At 45.8% G+C, this 16,809-nt stretch overlaps 1 protein-coding gene across 2 annotated transcripts in view; it reads right to left on the reverse strand.

The window, feature by feature from the left end:
* The window catches only part of tada1 (transcriptional adaptor 1), a 56,221-nt gene extending 39,629 nt beyond the window's left edge, over window positions 1–16,592 (reverse strand). The window contains exon 1 of one of the 2 annotated variants that reach the window (XM_052011909.1): window positions 16,419–16,592. In XM_052011909.1, coding sequence (XP_051867869.1) covers window positions 16,419–16,492 — 74 coding nt within the window. In that variant the 5' untranslated portion in view covers window positions 16,493–16,592. The remainder of the gene's footprint in view (window positions 1–16,418) is intronic. The other variant, XM_052011910.1, reaches the window with a different exon arrangement.
* Between the last annotated feature and the right edge of the window lie 217 nt (window positions 16,593–16,809).

A 16,809-nucleotide genomic window follows, 5' to 3' on the forward strand; every position in this document is an offset into this window, starting at 1 on the left:
ATATTTTTTAAAAGTGAAAGGTGAGTGAGGTTTAGTATTGCATTCCAGGTTATACACTTTACTTCAATCAGGACATGACCAACAGAAATTTCTTCTCACGGTTGCAGATGTTTTGCTTGTTTCAGGAATGATAGCTCTTGTGAAGTACATAAAACTTTGAGCTCTCGAGGCAAACTTGAAGCATCATGAGCAAGGTTGATCACTTTATGAAGCATTGAGAAGCTTGTAATCTTCTCAGATCTGAGTGCTTGCTCTCCTTCATTCAATCAAGAACATGCTGGTCTCTGGTCAAAAGTACAAGTCTCATTACTTGACCAATTTTCATGTGTACAGTACAAGAATGAGCTTGTTAATGTTGCAATGAACAGCAAACTGAGATACATAGTGTTTACCTACTACTGCTGCCTGGAATAATGCTGAGCCTTGGAAGTTCAGGATGACAGTGACCTTAATCTGGATATAAGTCAGGCACGGGTTCCTGCCCAGATCTCTGCCCACAAGTCATGGATGGCTGTCACCACTGACTTTTCTCAGAAGATTTTATCCTCCTTGCAGAACTGGAGGTAGAACCAGTGACTCCTCCATACTCTTGCAGGATAGCGTCTGCAGATGAACCCGTTTTCCCTTCCTCCTACAAGACGTTCCCAGTCTGTGATGCCAACTTGTGCAGCATACCTCGTGGGTTTACTACAGATGCTCCCATGGTGATAAATGATTAATAATGCGCCTCATTCAGGACTCTGATATAGTTTTAAGCTACTTCTACTGTTCCCTGGCACACTGTGGAAATAAGTGAAATCTGTTTGATTAGCCTTTAAATAAGCAAGGTGCAAAAATTGGAATGAAACAGGAACTTAGATTCCTGTGTGAACTGCACAATGTTTCCAAAGCAGTAAAACAGAAACTAGTGTTCGTTGCAAGTGCAAAAAAATGAACATTGCATATGGGTAACAGACATCATTTGTATAGGACCTGCAAAATCATCTTATGCACAGAAATGGGGTTTCACAAATCACACAGAAAAATTTAATTTCTTCAAATCAGAGAAAAACAGCAAATTCACCTGTCTACTGCACAAGAAATATTACATCATAGAAAGGTATTTCAAAGGCAAATGGGTTTAATAAAAACTAGTTCAGAACATACAGTATGCCCAAGGTCTTATTCATAAAATTATATAATTATTCCCTGTGGCATTTAAGAGGCCGTTCGATAGACACATGAATATGCAGGGAATGGAGGGATGTGGATCATGTACAGACAGAAGAGATGAAGTTTAATTCGGCATCATGTTCGGTGCAGAGATTATGAGCCGAAGGGCCAGTTCCTGTGCTGTACTGTTCTATGTTCTAATTAGAGATTCCTGGAAACCTACAGCATCCAAGAAAGTTAATCCAGCTCTGACCACAGTTCTTCTTTTAAGATAAGGCACTCACTTCCAGTTATATTTCAGAAATGATGAGGGTTTCTGCCTCTACAGCAACAAATTGCAAACCTCCATAACTCTTGTGTGAAACAGGTTGGATCAGGCAAGGATACTTTTCCTTTTAGGTTATGTTAATTAAAAATTAATAGACACCCTGTATTTAAATTAATGGATTAGTATCATTAATTCAGAAACACAAGTGGTAATCCCATCAATCTAATTGGGGAACTTAAACACAAATAATTAAATAAATCTGTAATAAAATTTAGTATTAACAATTTGGATCCAAAATTGGCTCAGTGGCAGGAAGAGTAATAGTTGAGGGGTAATTTTGTTACAAGAAAGTAACCACCAGTGGGATTTCAAAGGGATTTGTCATTTCCTTTTGGAAATATTTATTAATGACTTAGACTTAAACGTAAGGGGCACGACTAAAGTTTGCATATGATACAGAAGTTAGACAAATGGTTAAGTTTGAAAGTGATGAAGTTCAATTGGAAACTAGGGTCCTAAACCTATAAATAAAGGGAACTATGAAGGAATGAGTGGAGAGGTGGCAGTGGTTGATTAGGAAAATACAATGAAAGGTATGATGCTGGAACTTCAATGCAGCAGAGGAAAAGCTGCAGCATCAGCAGTGACATGCTTCTGATGCGATGTAAAGCTGAAGCCCTACCCTCGGTCCCAGGTGAATGTAATAGAACCCATGTCTTTATTTCAAGAGCAGCAGGGTCGCTATCCCTGGTGCCCCAACCTACATAGATCCCTCAGTCAAAACCAGTTGTGGTGTTCAGTAATCAGTAGTAATCAGTAACATTGATGTTTGCGTACCACTGCATTCAAATTAATTACTGTATTTCCAATGTTACAAGTGACTGCACGTCAAAAAAATAGTATTAACTGTAAAAGGGTTTTGGATAGTCCAAGACATTAAAGGTGCTATTATCATCAAGTCTTTCTGTCCTCAAAAATACTCCAAATCAAAAGTGACAATTACTAAAGCTAAATATTGAGAATATTAGAAAGTTGAGTGGGAAGGAATCAAGGTTGTGCCTCATTATCTACAATTTTACCTGTAGGGGAAACAAATATGCAAAGCACCATCTGAGCATACACAAATTTAGTCAGGAGAGCTCAGGGAGCAGCCAATTCCAATGACAACACAAATGTCAGTGAAAAGGTTACCAATTATACAGCACCTTTTACACTCTTTTCAGAATACCCCAAGAGTTACAGCCAGAAATGTCAGCAATTCTGTACATAGAAGGATCCCACGAGCAACATGGCAAAAATGGGATTTTCTAAAAAAAATAAAAGGAACAGCGAGCAAGGCATCAATGCTGCCCATGATTAACTCAACAATTTGCTTCAAAATAGTGCCACCAGACCATTGGTGAAAAATGGCACCTCTGACACTGCAGCAGAGACTCAGTTGCAATATGACCTTCTCAACTTCTTGCCAGTTAGGTTACTGTGGGATGGAGTCAAGTGCACTCAAGTCAAGGATGAAGTTGTGTTTGAGGAGGTCCTCAGAGTGTTCTTCCCAGCTTGTGCCTGTCCCTGATGAGTTCACCCCCATCCCTGTCTCTCACTGGGAAGGGCCTTGGGAATGACTTTTATAGCACTGAAGAACCCCCCTTTATGTCATTTCTGTCATCGAGTTTCTGAGCCTCCTGCACTCTCTCCATCCACCATCTGTTAATTAGGTCCTGCGATTTCCTCTGGACCTCTGCTTTCAGGTGTCTGTAAAGCTGTTCCTTTTGCCTTGAGGAAAATTGGAGCTTCCAATCACAGGAATATTCTATGCTTGCAGTTAATTAGCTCCTCGATCTCCTAGTCATTCTCATCAAACCCATTCAGGTTTTTCTTGATAGAGAATCCAAGAGTCTCTGCATACAAGTGCCAACTGTGGAGGATTTCAGGACAGTCTATAAGTTGTGAACATTTTGTGCTTCCTATAGGTTACAAGTTGAAAGATTGTTTGTGAGGCACTGTCTGACAACAGCCAAGTTTGTGGAGTCCTTGAGAGCTCCAAGATTAGTCATTTTGCGACAGTGCTTCAGTTGACACTGATATTTTGGGGCCAGATTGGTGGAGAAGATAGAGCAGATCAGATTGTGGTTAGTATAGTAGCCATCAGTACCTAACATGGCATTAAACAGTGCAGACATCTTTCAGGTCCCCCAGTCAATTGATAAAATATATAAGATACCATGGCATGCACCAGTCATGTTGCTATGACGTCCTATCTTTGCCTTGCTGATAAAACAGGATGTTCATTACGATAAGGCCATGATCCATACATTTTGCTAAGTGAAGGATACCACAGAAGATAGCCTTCTCTATTCTTTCCCCATTCATCATGCATTACCAGAGGGTTACGTGTCTTCTCTCCCAGCATTGAAGTTGCCCAGAAGGATCAGTCTTTACTTGGGAGGGTTTAAACTATCATGGGAGGGGGGTGGGAACCACAGCAGCAGGGCAAAGGTGGTAGGGTTGAGGGGAAGAAAGATGGCATGACAAGTAAGACTGAAAGGAAGGACAACAAAGGACAGGCTAATAAACATGGTGGGCCTGATGGGCTGAAATGTGTTTATTTCAACGCTAGGAGTATTAGGGACAAGGAGGATGAACTTAGATGAAAAACGCGATGATGCTGGAGGACTTCATCTACATTCCAGCATCTGCAGTTGAGGAAGAAAAGGGTTAAGGAATTGTGACCGTACATATAACTAATGAAAAAAATATCACGCACGCAAACCCCTGACTCAGGACCAGGTGGTGATTACTGTGTCTGGAACTTGATGGTAAGCCAATTATATTAAACAATAAGTGTGAGGTTTGTCCTAAACAATGAGTGTGATGTCTGTCTTTGAATCTCTTGATTGTAAATCAGTTATACTAAACAGTGAGTGTGATGTCTGTCTTTGAATCTCAGGCGCCTGATCGAAACTTGTGGAGCCGCATTCATTAAGTATGCGTGACAATGACTGTATAAATTGATGTCTGCTGCTTTGTATTGCGGATACCTCCGATAATGACTCTCTACGAGTGTTGAGAGTCTTCTCCCTGGCAGTATGCTGCTAATAAACACGTTTTAACAGAATTAATCCGTGGCACTGTGTGATTTTGCAGCAGGCAGGAGTGAGAACTTAAAATTGGGATAACAATTTGGTGAGCCAGCCAGGAGTCCAAGACAAGGTCTCGGAAGCAGCGTCAGCAATCAACGGGGATAACAACTACCTGAGATGGAAGGGCCCACAAGGTAAAATTCACCTTGATCCCTCTCAGGGAGTCAGACACCTGATCGATCCCTTCACTTATCGAATATCCTCTGACGGACTCCTCGCGAACCTGTCTGAGTGCCACAGGTAACAGGAGGTTCGAGTCCTTGGAGTAATAACAGTAAGGGGTTTGAGTCCCCAGTTTTGGGTTTTAAGGTTATGAATTTTAAGGTTTTGAGTTTTAAGTTTTGAGATCGGTTCTCCGGTACTACCACCCTGCCTTAAAGACTGGTTCTTAAGAGGGGAAATGCCCCACGGAAAGGTCAGGAACCTGAAGTGGGTGAAGTAAAGAGATTGATCTTATAGATAATCATAGCGATTTGTACCTTACGGTCGAAAAATGGGACAAACTCTCGATAAGTCTGGGTCCAATACTCCACTATCTAAATTATGTAAAGACAACCCGAAAAATGAGAATAACTTCCGTAAATTATCGGCATGCCTCAATAAGATATTGGGAAATGAAATATGGCCATTAGGGGGAACTTGGGATGTGAATAAGTGTCTAAAGGCAGAAAAAGTGATTTGGGAGTGCAATACAGGGGAAAAATGGAAAATATTAATGTCTACTTGGAGAAAAACGGCCAAAGACCTAACAAATAGATCTAAACAGAGTAGTTGGGAACATAATGCACGTAGAAGGGGGATTGATTAGTGTATGTGATGAAAAAGGAAATCCCAAGAGTTGGGAAGTTCTGAAGTCTCAGTGTGGAGACCACGATGCTGAGAGAAGCAGAAGGGAGAGGGAAGGGGTAGATCAGAAAAAAAAAGGAAAAAAGTAGGAATAAAAATAAAGAAAATAAGGATAAAGTGGACATACCTCCTGACATGTCTAGCATGCCCCTGTTGTTCCAAAGTAATGATATTGACGAAAATGAGGAGGATTGGATGGTTTGACCCACAGCCCCTATCTACCCCGCAATTTCACTGCCGCCCCCATGTAATGCAACTAGTCCGCAAACCATTCCGCTCTCACCACCAACGACTGCTAGCCAAGTCCCGTCCCAAGGACAATTCCATGACCCTATTACGTCCCAAACTAGAAATCAGCTTGGACAGAGAGGAAGCTCGCATACGAACGGCTCTAAAGCCACAGACAAGCGACAGAATTTTTTGGTAGGGGACAGACCTTTAGTAGATCCTCAGACGGACACCAATTATGACTCCGATTCTACCACTGATAATGACGACCCTAAAGATCCCGACCCATCACCTATGTTGAATGAGGTAAAGGGAGCCAAGGCTAAAAGACAGTTCCCCAATAGACAGTTTCCAAATCTACACCCCTTGGAAGCCTCAGGAGATGTGCCTAATCATGAATCATGGCAACCAACCGTAAAACCAACCCAGAGGATTTTATAGATTATGTGATTGGGACAATTCAGATGTACCAGGCCACACCCCAAGACCTTTTTAGTCTTTGTTGTATGGGCCTTACAACTAATGAGGCGGAAAGATGGAAAGAACACCTGGGAAACTATGCGGATTGGGCAGCCTTTCAAGCAGCCGTCCAGCCTCAGAACCAGGTAGGAACCATTAGAACTGCCCTTCGCAAAACCCTCCAACAGCCTATTGACATAACTAAAGTTTTAGAATGCCGACCAAAACAGGGCGAGGACAGCCAAGACTTTTGGAACCATTTCTGTTCACTTTACGGTACCTATGCGGGGGACAATGCCTATAACAGAGGCAATGCCTCCCCTCAGTTTAATGCTCTCCTACTACAATGTATTCCTGAGGGAATGGTGTCAGCTATCCGCACTAATAACATGAATTGGCCTAACCATACACGACAAGCCATGAGGAGGGCCCTGGTCCACTTCTGGAGTAACGGGCGCGACTCGAAAGCCACAAGTGTAAAACAGGAAATGGTCCAAAGACCCCCTCGGCCCCGACCTGCCTACCCCCAATAATACGGGATATCAAATGGAACCGCAGTTTTGCATTCCAGGAGGGATTGACCGGTCTGGTAAAGGGTATCCAATGCACCCCAACAGCCCCAGCGTACAGACCCCTTTACGCACCACCACCCCCTCATAATTACCCAGGACCCAAGGGACCCCAACAACCTGCACCGGCGAGTGTCAGGTTGACAGGATGCTACCTTTGTGGGGCAGCTGACCATTGGCAGAGGGAGTGCCCCCACCGCCAACGGCAGGCCAGACCCCTCGGTAAACTACAACCTTTCTCAACTAACAACCCGTTTTCCGCCTGACTAGCTGTGGGAAGTAGGCATTCCATGTACCCTGCCCTCGCCCATAACCTGGATGATAAACCTATCGTCAATTTATTAGTTGAGGGTAAACCAATCCCCTTTATGATAGATACGAGGGCCAATACCTCGACCCTCGAAGCGCCTTGTATCGCCCAGCATGATTTTAAACTTTCCATGGCCACAGTTTCATTGAGCGGGCTTGAGGGACAGGAAAGGTCCTGCCCATTAACTGAACCTTTACAAGTGGGATTTGGAGATCAGGAATGTCTGATCCAATTCGCAGTAACCCCAAACCTAGGGGTTAACTTGGCCAGGAGGGACCTGCTCTGCTCCCTCCAACTCAAAATACAACGCCTGGATGAAGGAATTACCATTAACGGCCCTAAACCCCATAGGATCCTCTGGATTCACCAGCCTCCTCAGGGGTGAGCAGTGGACTTCAAGAATGGAGATTTTGACCCACCCTTGAAGGCCCCTGACCCACATGTGACGCTAGCTTATGACCCCTCAGGGGTCTCAAGGGAGCTGGAAGTTTTGTATGCTCCTTACCTGGGTAGCATGGTGACTGTTACTATTTTAGGGGAAGTAGCAGGTAAGGAGGGTACAGCACTTTCAGTTCAAGTGCCTAATGAATTGTGGAATCAGTCAGGCTTGGTGTCCCCTCACATTACCCTGTCAGTTAATGAGGGTGATAAACCGAAGGAGCTGGGATTCCTCGCCCACCAACTTGAGGTACAGGCAGACACAGGCCTTTACGGATTCCCCAGATACTGCCAGAAGGGACCCTGACTTATTACCTCACCCCTTTTTCGGTGACAGGCTGTTTACACCACCATCAGCCCCACCGACTCCCTTCGGATGAGCCAACCCCCGATTTATGGGCCGCGTTGAAAGCTGAGGTAGGGTTCACCCCAGTGACCCCAATCCAAATCCGTGTAATGCCGGGAGCACAATTGCCTTCTGTCTCACAGTACCCCCTTCGGAGAGAGGCGGTTGACGGAATAACCCATTTAATAGATTCATTCTGCAAACAGGGCAGTCTGGTTCCTTGCCAATCACCCTGCAACACCCCCATTTTACCCGTCCCCAAATCCAGACGGACGGAATGGTGCCTGGTACATGACCTGCATAAGGTTAATGATATAGTGGAACCACTGAATGGTGGTCCTGAACCCGACCACCATTCTCAGCAACATCCCTGCTGACTCTTGTATTTTTACACTCGTGGATCTCCAGCATGCATTTTTTACATTTCCCCTATCTCCCAACTCATAGTACCTGTTTGCTTTCACCTTCCAAGGTCAGCAATACACCTGGACGCGTGTCCCGCAAGGATTTATACACTCCCCAACTATTTTCTCCCAAATTTTGCATAAAAACTCCAGGAGTTACAACTTTCTGTATTTCGCTGGTAGTTCTTCCGTTTCTGAACAGGAAATCTGCCTTTGCAGCTACGCCATAGTAGACGACTCCCACATTGTGGAGTCTGCATCTTTGCAGCCCCCAGTCTCTGCCCAAAAAGCAGAACTCTTTGCTCTGACCAGAGCTTGTATTTTAGCCAAGGACAAAGTAACTAATATCTTTACTGATTCCTGCTATGCTTTTGGAGTCGCGCCAGATTTTGGCCAACTATGGACGCGCAGGAGATTTCTGACCTCTACAGGTAGCCCCATACAGAATGCAGCTTATGTAAAGAACCTCCTCCAAGCCATCCTCCTCCCTAATAAATTGGCCATCATTAAATGCTTGGCTCACCTCTCAGAAGCCTCCCTAGTAACATTGGGCAATAACAGGGCAGATGCAGAGGCTAAATTGGCAGCACACCAGGGGACTAATATCGTTTTGACTGCGGAAAAACAGGCGGTTACTTGTAAGCCAACAATAACAATGCAGGGCATGGTCACTGTGCAGCACTTACAGGGGGACACCCCGACTCAGAAAAACAAGTACGGAAGGCGCACGGGTATATGCACTCTGTGCCACATAGCCTCTGAACTACTCCAGTCAGTCAAGTATGTATACCTGATTCCTTGTTACCAATGCTTATTGACTACCTGCATTCTGACACCCACCTTGGCAAGGAGGGAATGAGTAACATTTTACTACGTACCTGGTGGCACCCCAGATTGGAGGAAGCAGCACAAGGCAAAATACGATCGTGTTTAATATGCCAACAAACCAATGCTGGGAAAGGGGTGAGGTGCACCCCAGGCAAAACCCCCTTGCCAGGGGGTCCTTTTGAATGTATACAACTTGATTTTATTGAATTACCGCATGTACATTGCTATAAGCACTGTCTTATTATTGTTGATGTATTTAGTAGATGGACTGAAGCTTTTCCGACCACCAACAATAAGGCCTCAATGATGGTAAAGTTATTGCTTACAGAGCTCATACCAAGGTTTGGGGTACCCCAACAGATAAGTTCAGAAAATGGTCCCCACTTCATAGAGGGAATAAATAAAGATTTGTGCGAGGCACTGCATATGAACAACAGTTCCATTGCATCTACCACCCTCAGGCAGCGGGTATAGTAGAACAAGCCAACGGCACCCTGAAAAATAAATTAACTAAATTAGTATCACAGATACGGGTAAATGTTTGCAAAGAACAGCAACAGATCCTAGTAGCACAACTAGCTACCAGTCCTCCCCCCACTGCTTCAACAGTAAAGGATGGGGTTGTGGGATACGATCGTACGGCACACGATATCATGTGCCACCACCACCTGTATAGAGAGAATATGTGAATTTAGGGGAGGATAGTTTAGGTGTAAATGTGCCACCACTAGGTGTACTAAATTACTTGCAGGGGAGTGATGGGTTTGTGGGGAAGGGAACGGAACCCATGTGAAATTGTCTAATGTCTCTTTGGAATGGCAAACCAGGGAAAATTATCTGAAAAATCACGGAAGGAATGTTACTGGAATCTCTTGGTATTCTCAGATGCCCAGTCCACAGCAAATGGGTAATGTAACCTGTTACCGGGCCAAGGAAGGGTATGTGTTCCTTTTCAGTGGTACTTATACTACTGCCACCCCCACTCTGCCAGCCTGGTTTGCAATAGGAACGATTGGGCCGGTCACTGTCCCCTGCCCCCAGAAGGCTCATGTCCGACGAAGACTTGTGGCACGGTCAGTAAGTGAGGAGCTCTGTGAAGACTGGGGGGATCCTGTTACAATGGGGCTCTTCCTTATCATCACTAGGCTATGGGTTTCTGAGTACCCTCTCTCTGGGAGGATCGGCAGGAACTACAGCCGCATAAAACCGGAACTACCTTATTTGTGGACCAACCGTGCTGGGAAACAGTACCATAAAGGGCCTGGAAGCAGTGAACCAGGAAATGACGGAATTTCAGCTTTATGCCCAACAGACCCAGTATGCTGTGGACTACCAGTTGGCTCAGCAAGGAGGAATGTTAGGGATGAGTCCTACAGCATTTCCCATGCCATTCAGGACATTCAGAAGCAAGTAGATAGCTTTAGGCGGGGACTTGCAGGAGGGGAGGGTTGGTTGAGGTGGCTACTAGGAGGATTGTGGACATCATACCTGCTGCATGGAGCAGTAATGTTAATCGTTATTATTATAGTATGCTGTGTGGTGCTGACCTGTTTAAATACTTGTTGCAAGGTCTTTATTAATAAGCTCTCGACCCCGTTCTCAGCACCCTTCTAGGTCATGATAAAAGGAGGGAATGAGGAAGTAAAGGATTAAGAAATTGTGACCGTACATATAACTAATGAAAAAAAACCACGCAGGCAAACCCGACTCAAGACCAGGTGGTGATTACAGTGTCTGGAACTTGATTGTAAGCCAATTATATTAAACAATAAGTGTGAGGTTTGTCCTAAACAATGAGTGTGATGTCTGTCTTTGAATCTCTTGATTGTAAATCAATTATACTAAACAACAGTGTGATGTCTGTCTTTGAATCTCAGGCGCCTGATCGAAACTTGTGGAGCCGCATTCATTAAGTGTGCGTGACAATGACTGTATAAATTAATATCTGCTCCTTTGTATTGCAGAGACCTCCGATAACGACTCTGAGTGTTGAGAGTCTTCTCCCTGGCAGTATACTGCTAATAAACGTGTTTTAACAGAATTAATCCGTGGCACTGTGTGATTTTGCAGCAGGCAGGAGTGGGAACTTAAAATTGGTATAACACGGTCCTTTGTTTCTCAAGGATAAACCCAGAGCCTGGATCAGTACACGGAATTACAATGTTGTTGCCATTACAGAGACCTGATTGTGTGAGGGACAGGACTGGCAGCTCAATGTTCCTGGGTTTCATTGCTTTAGACATGATAGAGGGTAAAAGAGGTGGAAGGGTCGCACTACTTTTAAAGGAGAATGTCACAGTAGTACTCAAAGAGGACATACTGGAGGGCTCGTCCACAGAGGCCATTTGGGTGGAGCTCAGAAATAGGATAAGCACAATTACACTGATGGGACTGTACTATAGGCCCCCCCCAATAGCCACCGAGAGGTGGAGGAACAGATATGTAATGTAGACAGATTATGGAAAGGTGCACAAACAACAGAGTTGTCACAGTAGGGGACTTTAACTTCCCCAGTATTGATTGCAACTCCCTTTAATACAAGAAGCTTAGATGGGGCAGGATTTCTCAGTGCATCCAAGAGGAGTTCTTGAAGCAGTATGTGGAGAGTCCAACTAGAGGAGAGAACATACTGGACCTAGTTTTGGGAAATGAGCCAGGTCAGGTGACAGATCTGATAGTGGGTGAACATTTTGGGAATAGTGACCACAACTCATTATGTTTTAAGATAGTTATTAGTAAGGATAAAATTGGATCTTGCAAGAAGGTAATAAAATAGAGACAGGATAAGGTAGAAGCTAAGGGGCACTGACTGGGAGAAGCTGCTGTCGAACAAGTCCACGTCTGACATGTGGGAGTTGTTTAAAGACCAGCTGAGCAGAGCTCAGGATTGGCATGTTCCGGTAAGGAGTAAAGACAAGGATGGTAAAGTAAGTGAACCTTGCATGACCAGAGAGATCCTAAATTTAGTGAGGAAAAAAAAAGTAAGTATACATAAGGTTTAGGAAGATAAAATCAGACTGAGCCCTTGTGGAATATAAGATAGCAGGAAAATGCTCCAGCAGGTGATTAGGAAGGCCAAAAGGGGCCATGAAACGTCCTTGGGGAGTAGGATCAAGGATAATCCCATGGCATTTTATACTTAAATTAAGAAAAAGAGGATAACTAAGGAGAGGGTAGGTCCACTCAAAGACAGAACAGGGAATATGTGCTTGGAGTCAGAGCAACTGGCTAAAGTCCTAAGTGAGTACTTTACATCAGTATTTACCAAGGAGAAGGAATTAGAGGATAGTGAAAACAGAGTGGGGCATGCTAATGTGCTGGGACATTTTGAGATTAAGGAGGTAATGCTGGGTCTTCTGAAAAGCATTAAGGTGGATAAACTCCCAGGGCCCGATGGCATATATCCCAGAATATTGAAAGAAGCAAGTGAGGAGATTGCTGGGGCTTAGACAAGGATCTTTGTGTCCTCACTAGCAACAGGCGAGGTCCAGGAGACCTGGAGCGTAGCAAATGTTGTGCCTTTGTTCAAGAAGGGAAATAGGGATAATCCAAGTATCTATAGGCCAGTGAACCTCACATCAGTGGTAGGGAAGCTACCGGAGAGGATACTAAGGGATAGGATTTATGCACGTTTGGAAAGGCATGGCCTGCTTAGGGACATCAGTATGGCTTTGTGCAGGGCAGGTCATGCTTTACCTCCTCAAAAAGTCAGTCAAATTGGTGACAAAGGTGTTTGATGACGGTTAAGGCAGTGAACTTTATGTACATGGACTTTAGTAAGGCATTTGATAAGGTTCCTCATGGTAGGTTGATTCAGAAGATAAAGATGCATGGGATCCAAGGTGAATTGCAACCTTGGATCCGGAACTGGCTTGCCCATAGAAGACAGAGAGTAAGGATGGAAGGCTGTTATTCTGGCTGGAGGGCCGTGACCAGTGGTGTTCTGCAAGGACCGGTGCTGGGACCTCTGTTGTTTGTGATATCAATGATTTGGATGAACCCGTAGATGGGTGGATTAGCACATTTACGATGACACCAAAATTGGTGGAGTTGTGGACAGTGTAGGGGACTATCAAAGAATACAGCGGGATATAGATCAGTTACAGATATGGGAAGAGAAGTGGCAGATGGAGTTTAATCTGGGCAAGTGTAAGGTGTTGCACTTTGGGAGGTCAAATGAAAGGAGAACATATACAGTCAATGATAGGCCCCTTAATAGCATTGAGGTACAGAGGGATCTTGGGGTCCAGGTCCTTAGTTCACAAAGTGGCTACGCAAGTGGATACGGTAGTAAGGAAAGCATATGGCATGCTTGCCTTCATTGGTAGGGGTGTTGAGTACAAGGGTAAGGAAGTCATGCTGCAACTATATAAAACTTTAGTCAGACCGTACTTGGAGTATTGCATGCAATTCTGGTCACCCCATTATAGAAAGAATGTGACTGTGGAAAGGGTGCAGAAGAGGTTCACCAGGATGCTCTCTGGATTAGAGGGTATGAGCTATAAGGAAAGGTTGGACAAACTGGGTTGTTCTCCCTAGAGCATCGAAGGCTGAGGGGGGGATCATGATAGAAGTTTTTAAAATTATGAGAGGCACGGATAGGATAGACAGCTGGAATCTTTTCCTCAGGGCAGAAATGTAAAACATCAGAGGCTGTACTTTTAAGGTTAGAGGGGGGAAGTTTAAAGGCAACATGAGGGACAGAGAGTGGTAGGTGCCTGGAACGGGTTACCAGGGGTAGTAGTGGAAGCAGGTATTTTGGTGGAGTTTAAGAGGCTTTTAGAAAGACACTTGAATATGAAGGAATGGAGGGATATGGATGATACACAGGAGGACATTTTGTATAAATTAGCATCAAGATTGGTACAACGTCATGGGCTGAGTGGCCTGGCCAGTGCTGTACTGTTCTACGTTGTCTCCCTTTGAGATGCAGATTTGAATATTTTTTTCCATGGTTGGAATAGAAGTTCTTTTTGACTTAGTTCACGTGTTCTAACAACTGTAGCACACCTGTCCTGTGTTAGGATCAAAAGACGTTCACTAATTCCGCAGGGCAAGTCACTGAGTCGGCACACTAGATATCCTTGATGCTGAAGCTCAGTCTGTGAAGATGGTGTTTCTCTTCCCGTTCACCCCTCAAAAAGAAGGTATGCCAACTGCATTGTTCTTTAAACTGACCAGGAGCAGACCACTGTGTTGCATTCAGTGTGGCATACCTTCTTCTTGAGGTCTGAGTTCCAAGCCATGATAGTGGAGCAATGTTTAGGTCTGTCACTATTGGGACTGTCCATGACATTCCAGGTCCCAAACATCATGTAGTGAAGTGGAAGTTGTCTCGGCATGGTTTTGCTAACATGGGGCAACTGTGGCACACACCAGCTATCCCACAGGCTTCACAAAGCAGTGTTTTGATCCAATGGCATGTGGAAATTAAAAACAAAATTATAATGCTTCAGGAGCTGGCGGTACCTTCGCTGAAATTATAAAACTCAGCAGTGAAGAGGTTCAGTCACAAATGCACACCCTCACTGTCCACATCTGGGAAAAGGAGGACACTCCAGGGAGTCTCAAAGATGCCATAACTGTGACCATCTTTAAGAAAGCAGATACATCCAACTGTGGTAACAATGGAGGGGTCTCCCCACTGACCACTACTGGGAAAATCATTGCCAGAGTCCTCTTCAATCACCTCCTCCCACTGTGGATTCCACCCATGCAGAGGCACAGTGGATCTTCACCACATAACACCTCCACAAAAAAGTGAAGAGAGCAGCACAAATCACACTACAATACCTTTATTTTGACCCCACCAAAGCCTTCAACTCCATCAGTCAGTAGAGACTGTGGAACACTCTCCTAAAATTCAGCTGCCCACAAAATTCATTTCCATCTTACATTTGGTCCAGGATGCCATGGAAGCTGCAATATTAACCAATGGGTTTACAATATTGTTCTCAGTGAAGCCTAGTAATAAACCAAGCTGTGTCAATGCCCCAATAATTTTTTCTATCACAATGCTGTAGCTCACCTCCAACATACTTCATGTGGGAGTGGAGACAATCTTCAGAACTAATGGGAAGCTGCTCAACCAATGGCAACAACACTCCAGAACGAAGGTTACCCAAATCTCAGATGTTAAACAACAGTACGGAGACGACGCTCGTGTTTGTACATGCTCAGAGATTGAGCTGCAAGCCATCATTAGTGCTTTCACTGAAGCATACAAGATAATGGACCTCACATTTAATATCCACAAGACAAGGGTCCTCCACCAACCTACACCTGCTGTACCACACTGTCCTCCAAAAGTGAAGGTTCAGGATCAGACTCTGGAAAATGTGGATCACTTTCCACATCTTGAGAGCCGCCCATCGATAAAGGCAGACATTGATGATAAAATTGATCAGGCAGCAGCGATTCCTGCCTTCCTATGTGCTTCTACAATCTGGACTACCTAAAGCAGTCATCTCAATGCACTAGAAAAATATCACACTACCTACACAAAACCTTCCAAATTTACTGGAAGGATAAACAAACCAACATCATTGTCTTCTCCCAGGCCAATATCCCTTTGCACTGGGCAGGCCACATCATTAGCGCACCCAACAACTGGCTCTTGAAACACACTGGATGCTGGAGGAATGCAGCAGGTCAGGCAGTATCTATGGAAGGAAATGGACAGCTGACGTTTCCGGTCGTGACTCTTCATCTGGATCCAGAATAAGGGTCTCATCCCGAAATGTTGGCTGTCTACTTTCCTCCATAGAGGCTGCCTGGCCTACTGAGTCCCTCTGGCATCTCATATGTGGCTCCAGATTCCAGCATATTCAGCCTCCTGTCTCCCAGAACACTCTATTCCCAGCTCCGTCATGGGAGAAAATGACAAGAGCAAAAGATTCAAGGACATGTCCAAAGCTTCCTTGAAGAAATGCAACTTCCCCCACCCCCACCCACCGGCTCTTGGGAGCCTCTGGTCTCTAACCATTTAAAGTGGAGGAGGAGCATTCAGATCGGTAAGGAGAATCTTGATGCCCGTGTATCAGGAGGACACAAAAACCCTGCCTCAGCAGCAGGAGAGCACCGCCCACCCATCCACCCCGTCAGTCACCACCTGCCCCATCTGTGGCAGAGTTAGTGGCTGGCACATTGGCCTCATCGGCCACCTCGGAACCCAGGACACTGGGGTGGGAAGCAGGTCCTCCTCCATCCCCCCGGACCCCAGTGCAGCGTCAGCCCAGCCTGCCGGCCTGGATCCTCCACCCGAGCCCGGGGGCGATGCAATTGAATGGAGCGGCGGAGCCCCGCGCCGTGGTACCGGGAGCCGCCGATCCCAGCCCGGGGCCTGGACCCGGACCCGGGCCCACTCCCGGGACTTGTCCCGCCGCCAGAGCCCCGCTCGCCACCGACCCGCGGACCGGGCCACCCCGACTCACTGCTTCACGTTCTCCCCCAGCGCTTCCGTCAGGGTTTTCTTGGCGGCCTCTAGCTCGCTGACTTGAGTCGCCATGATCCGGACCTCCTCCTCGCTGGAGCCCAGGGGCTGTCGCTCGGAGACCGGCACCCGCCCGCCACCACACGCCCCCTGTCGGAGAGGAGGACCGCTAGCGGCCCCCCCCCCCCGCTAGCCGGCCGGGAGGATCGCTGCCCGCCGCGCCCCCTGCCGGCCGGGAGGATTTCCTATTCCCGCCGCGCTGTCTGAGGCACCGGACCACGCCGACAGCAGCCACCACAGAAGCAACCAGGGTGGTGGGGACCGCCGCCCCGCTGGTGACAAGGGACGGCCAGCACCTGGAGTGCAACCCTGCACTGACCGACCAACAGGGG

Source organism: Pristis pectinata, chromosome 3 (genome assembly GCF_009764475.1).
Source record: "Pristis pectinata isolate sPriPec2 chromosome 3, sPriPec2.1.pri, whole genome shotgun sequence".
Classification (NCBI taxonomy): Eukaryota; Metazoa; Chordata; class Chondrichthyes; order Rhinopristiformes; family Pristidae; genus Pristis; species Pristis pectinata.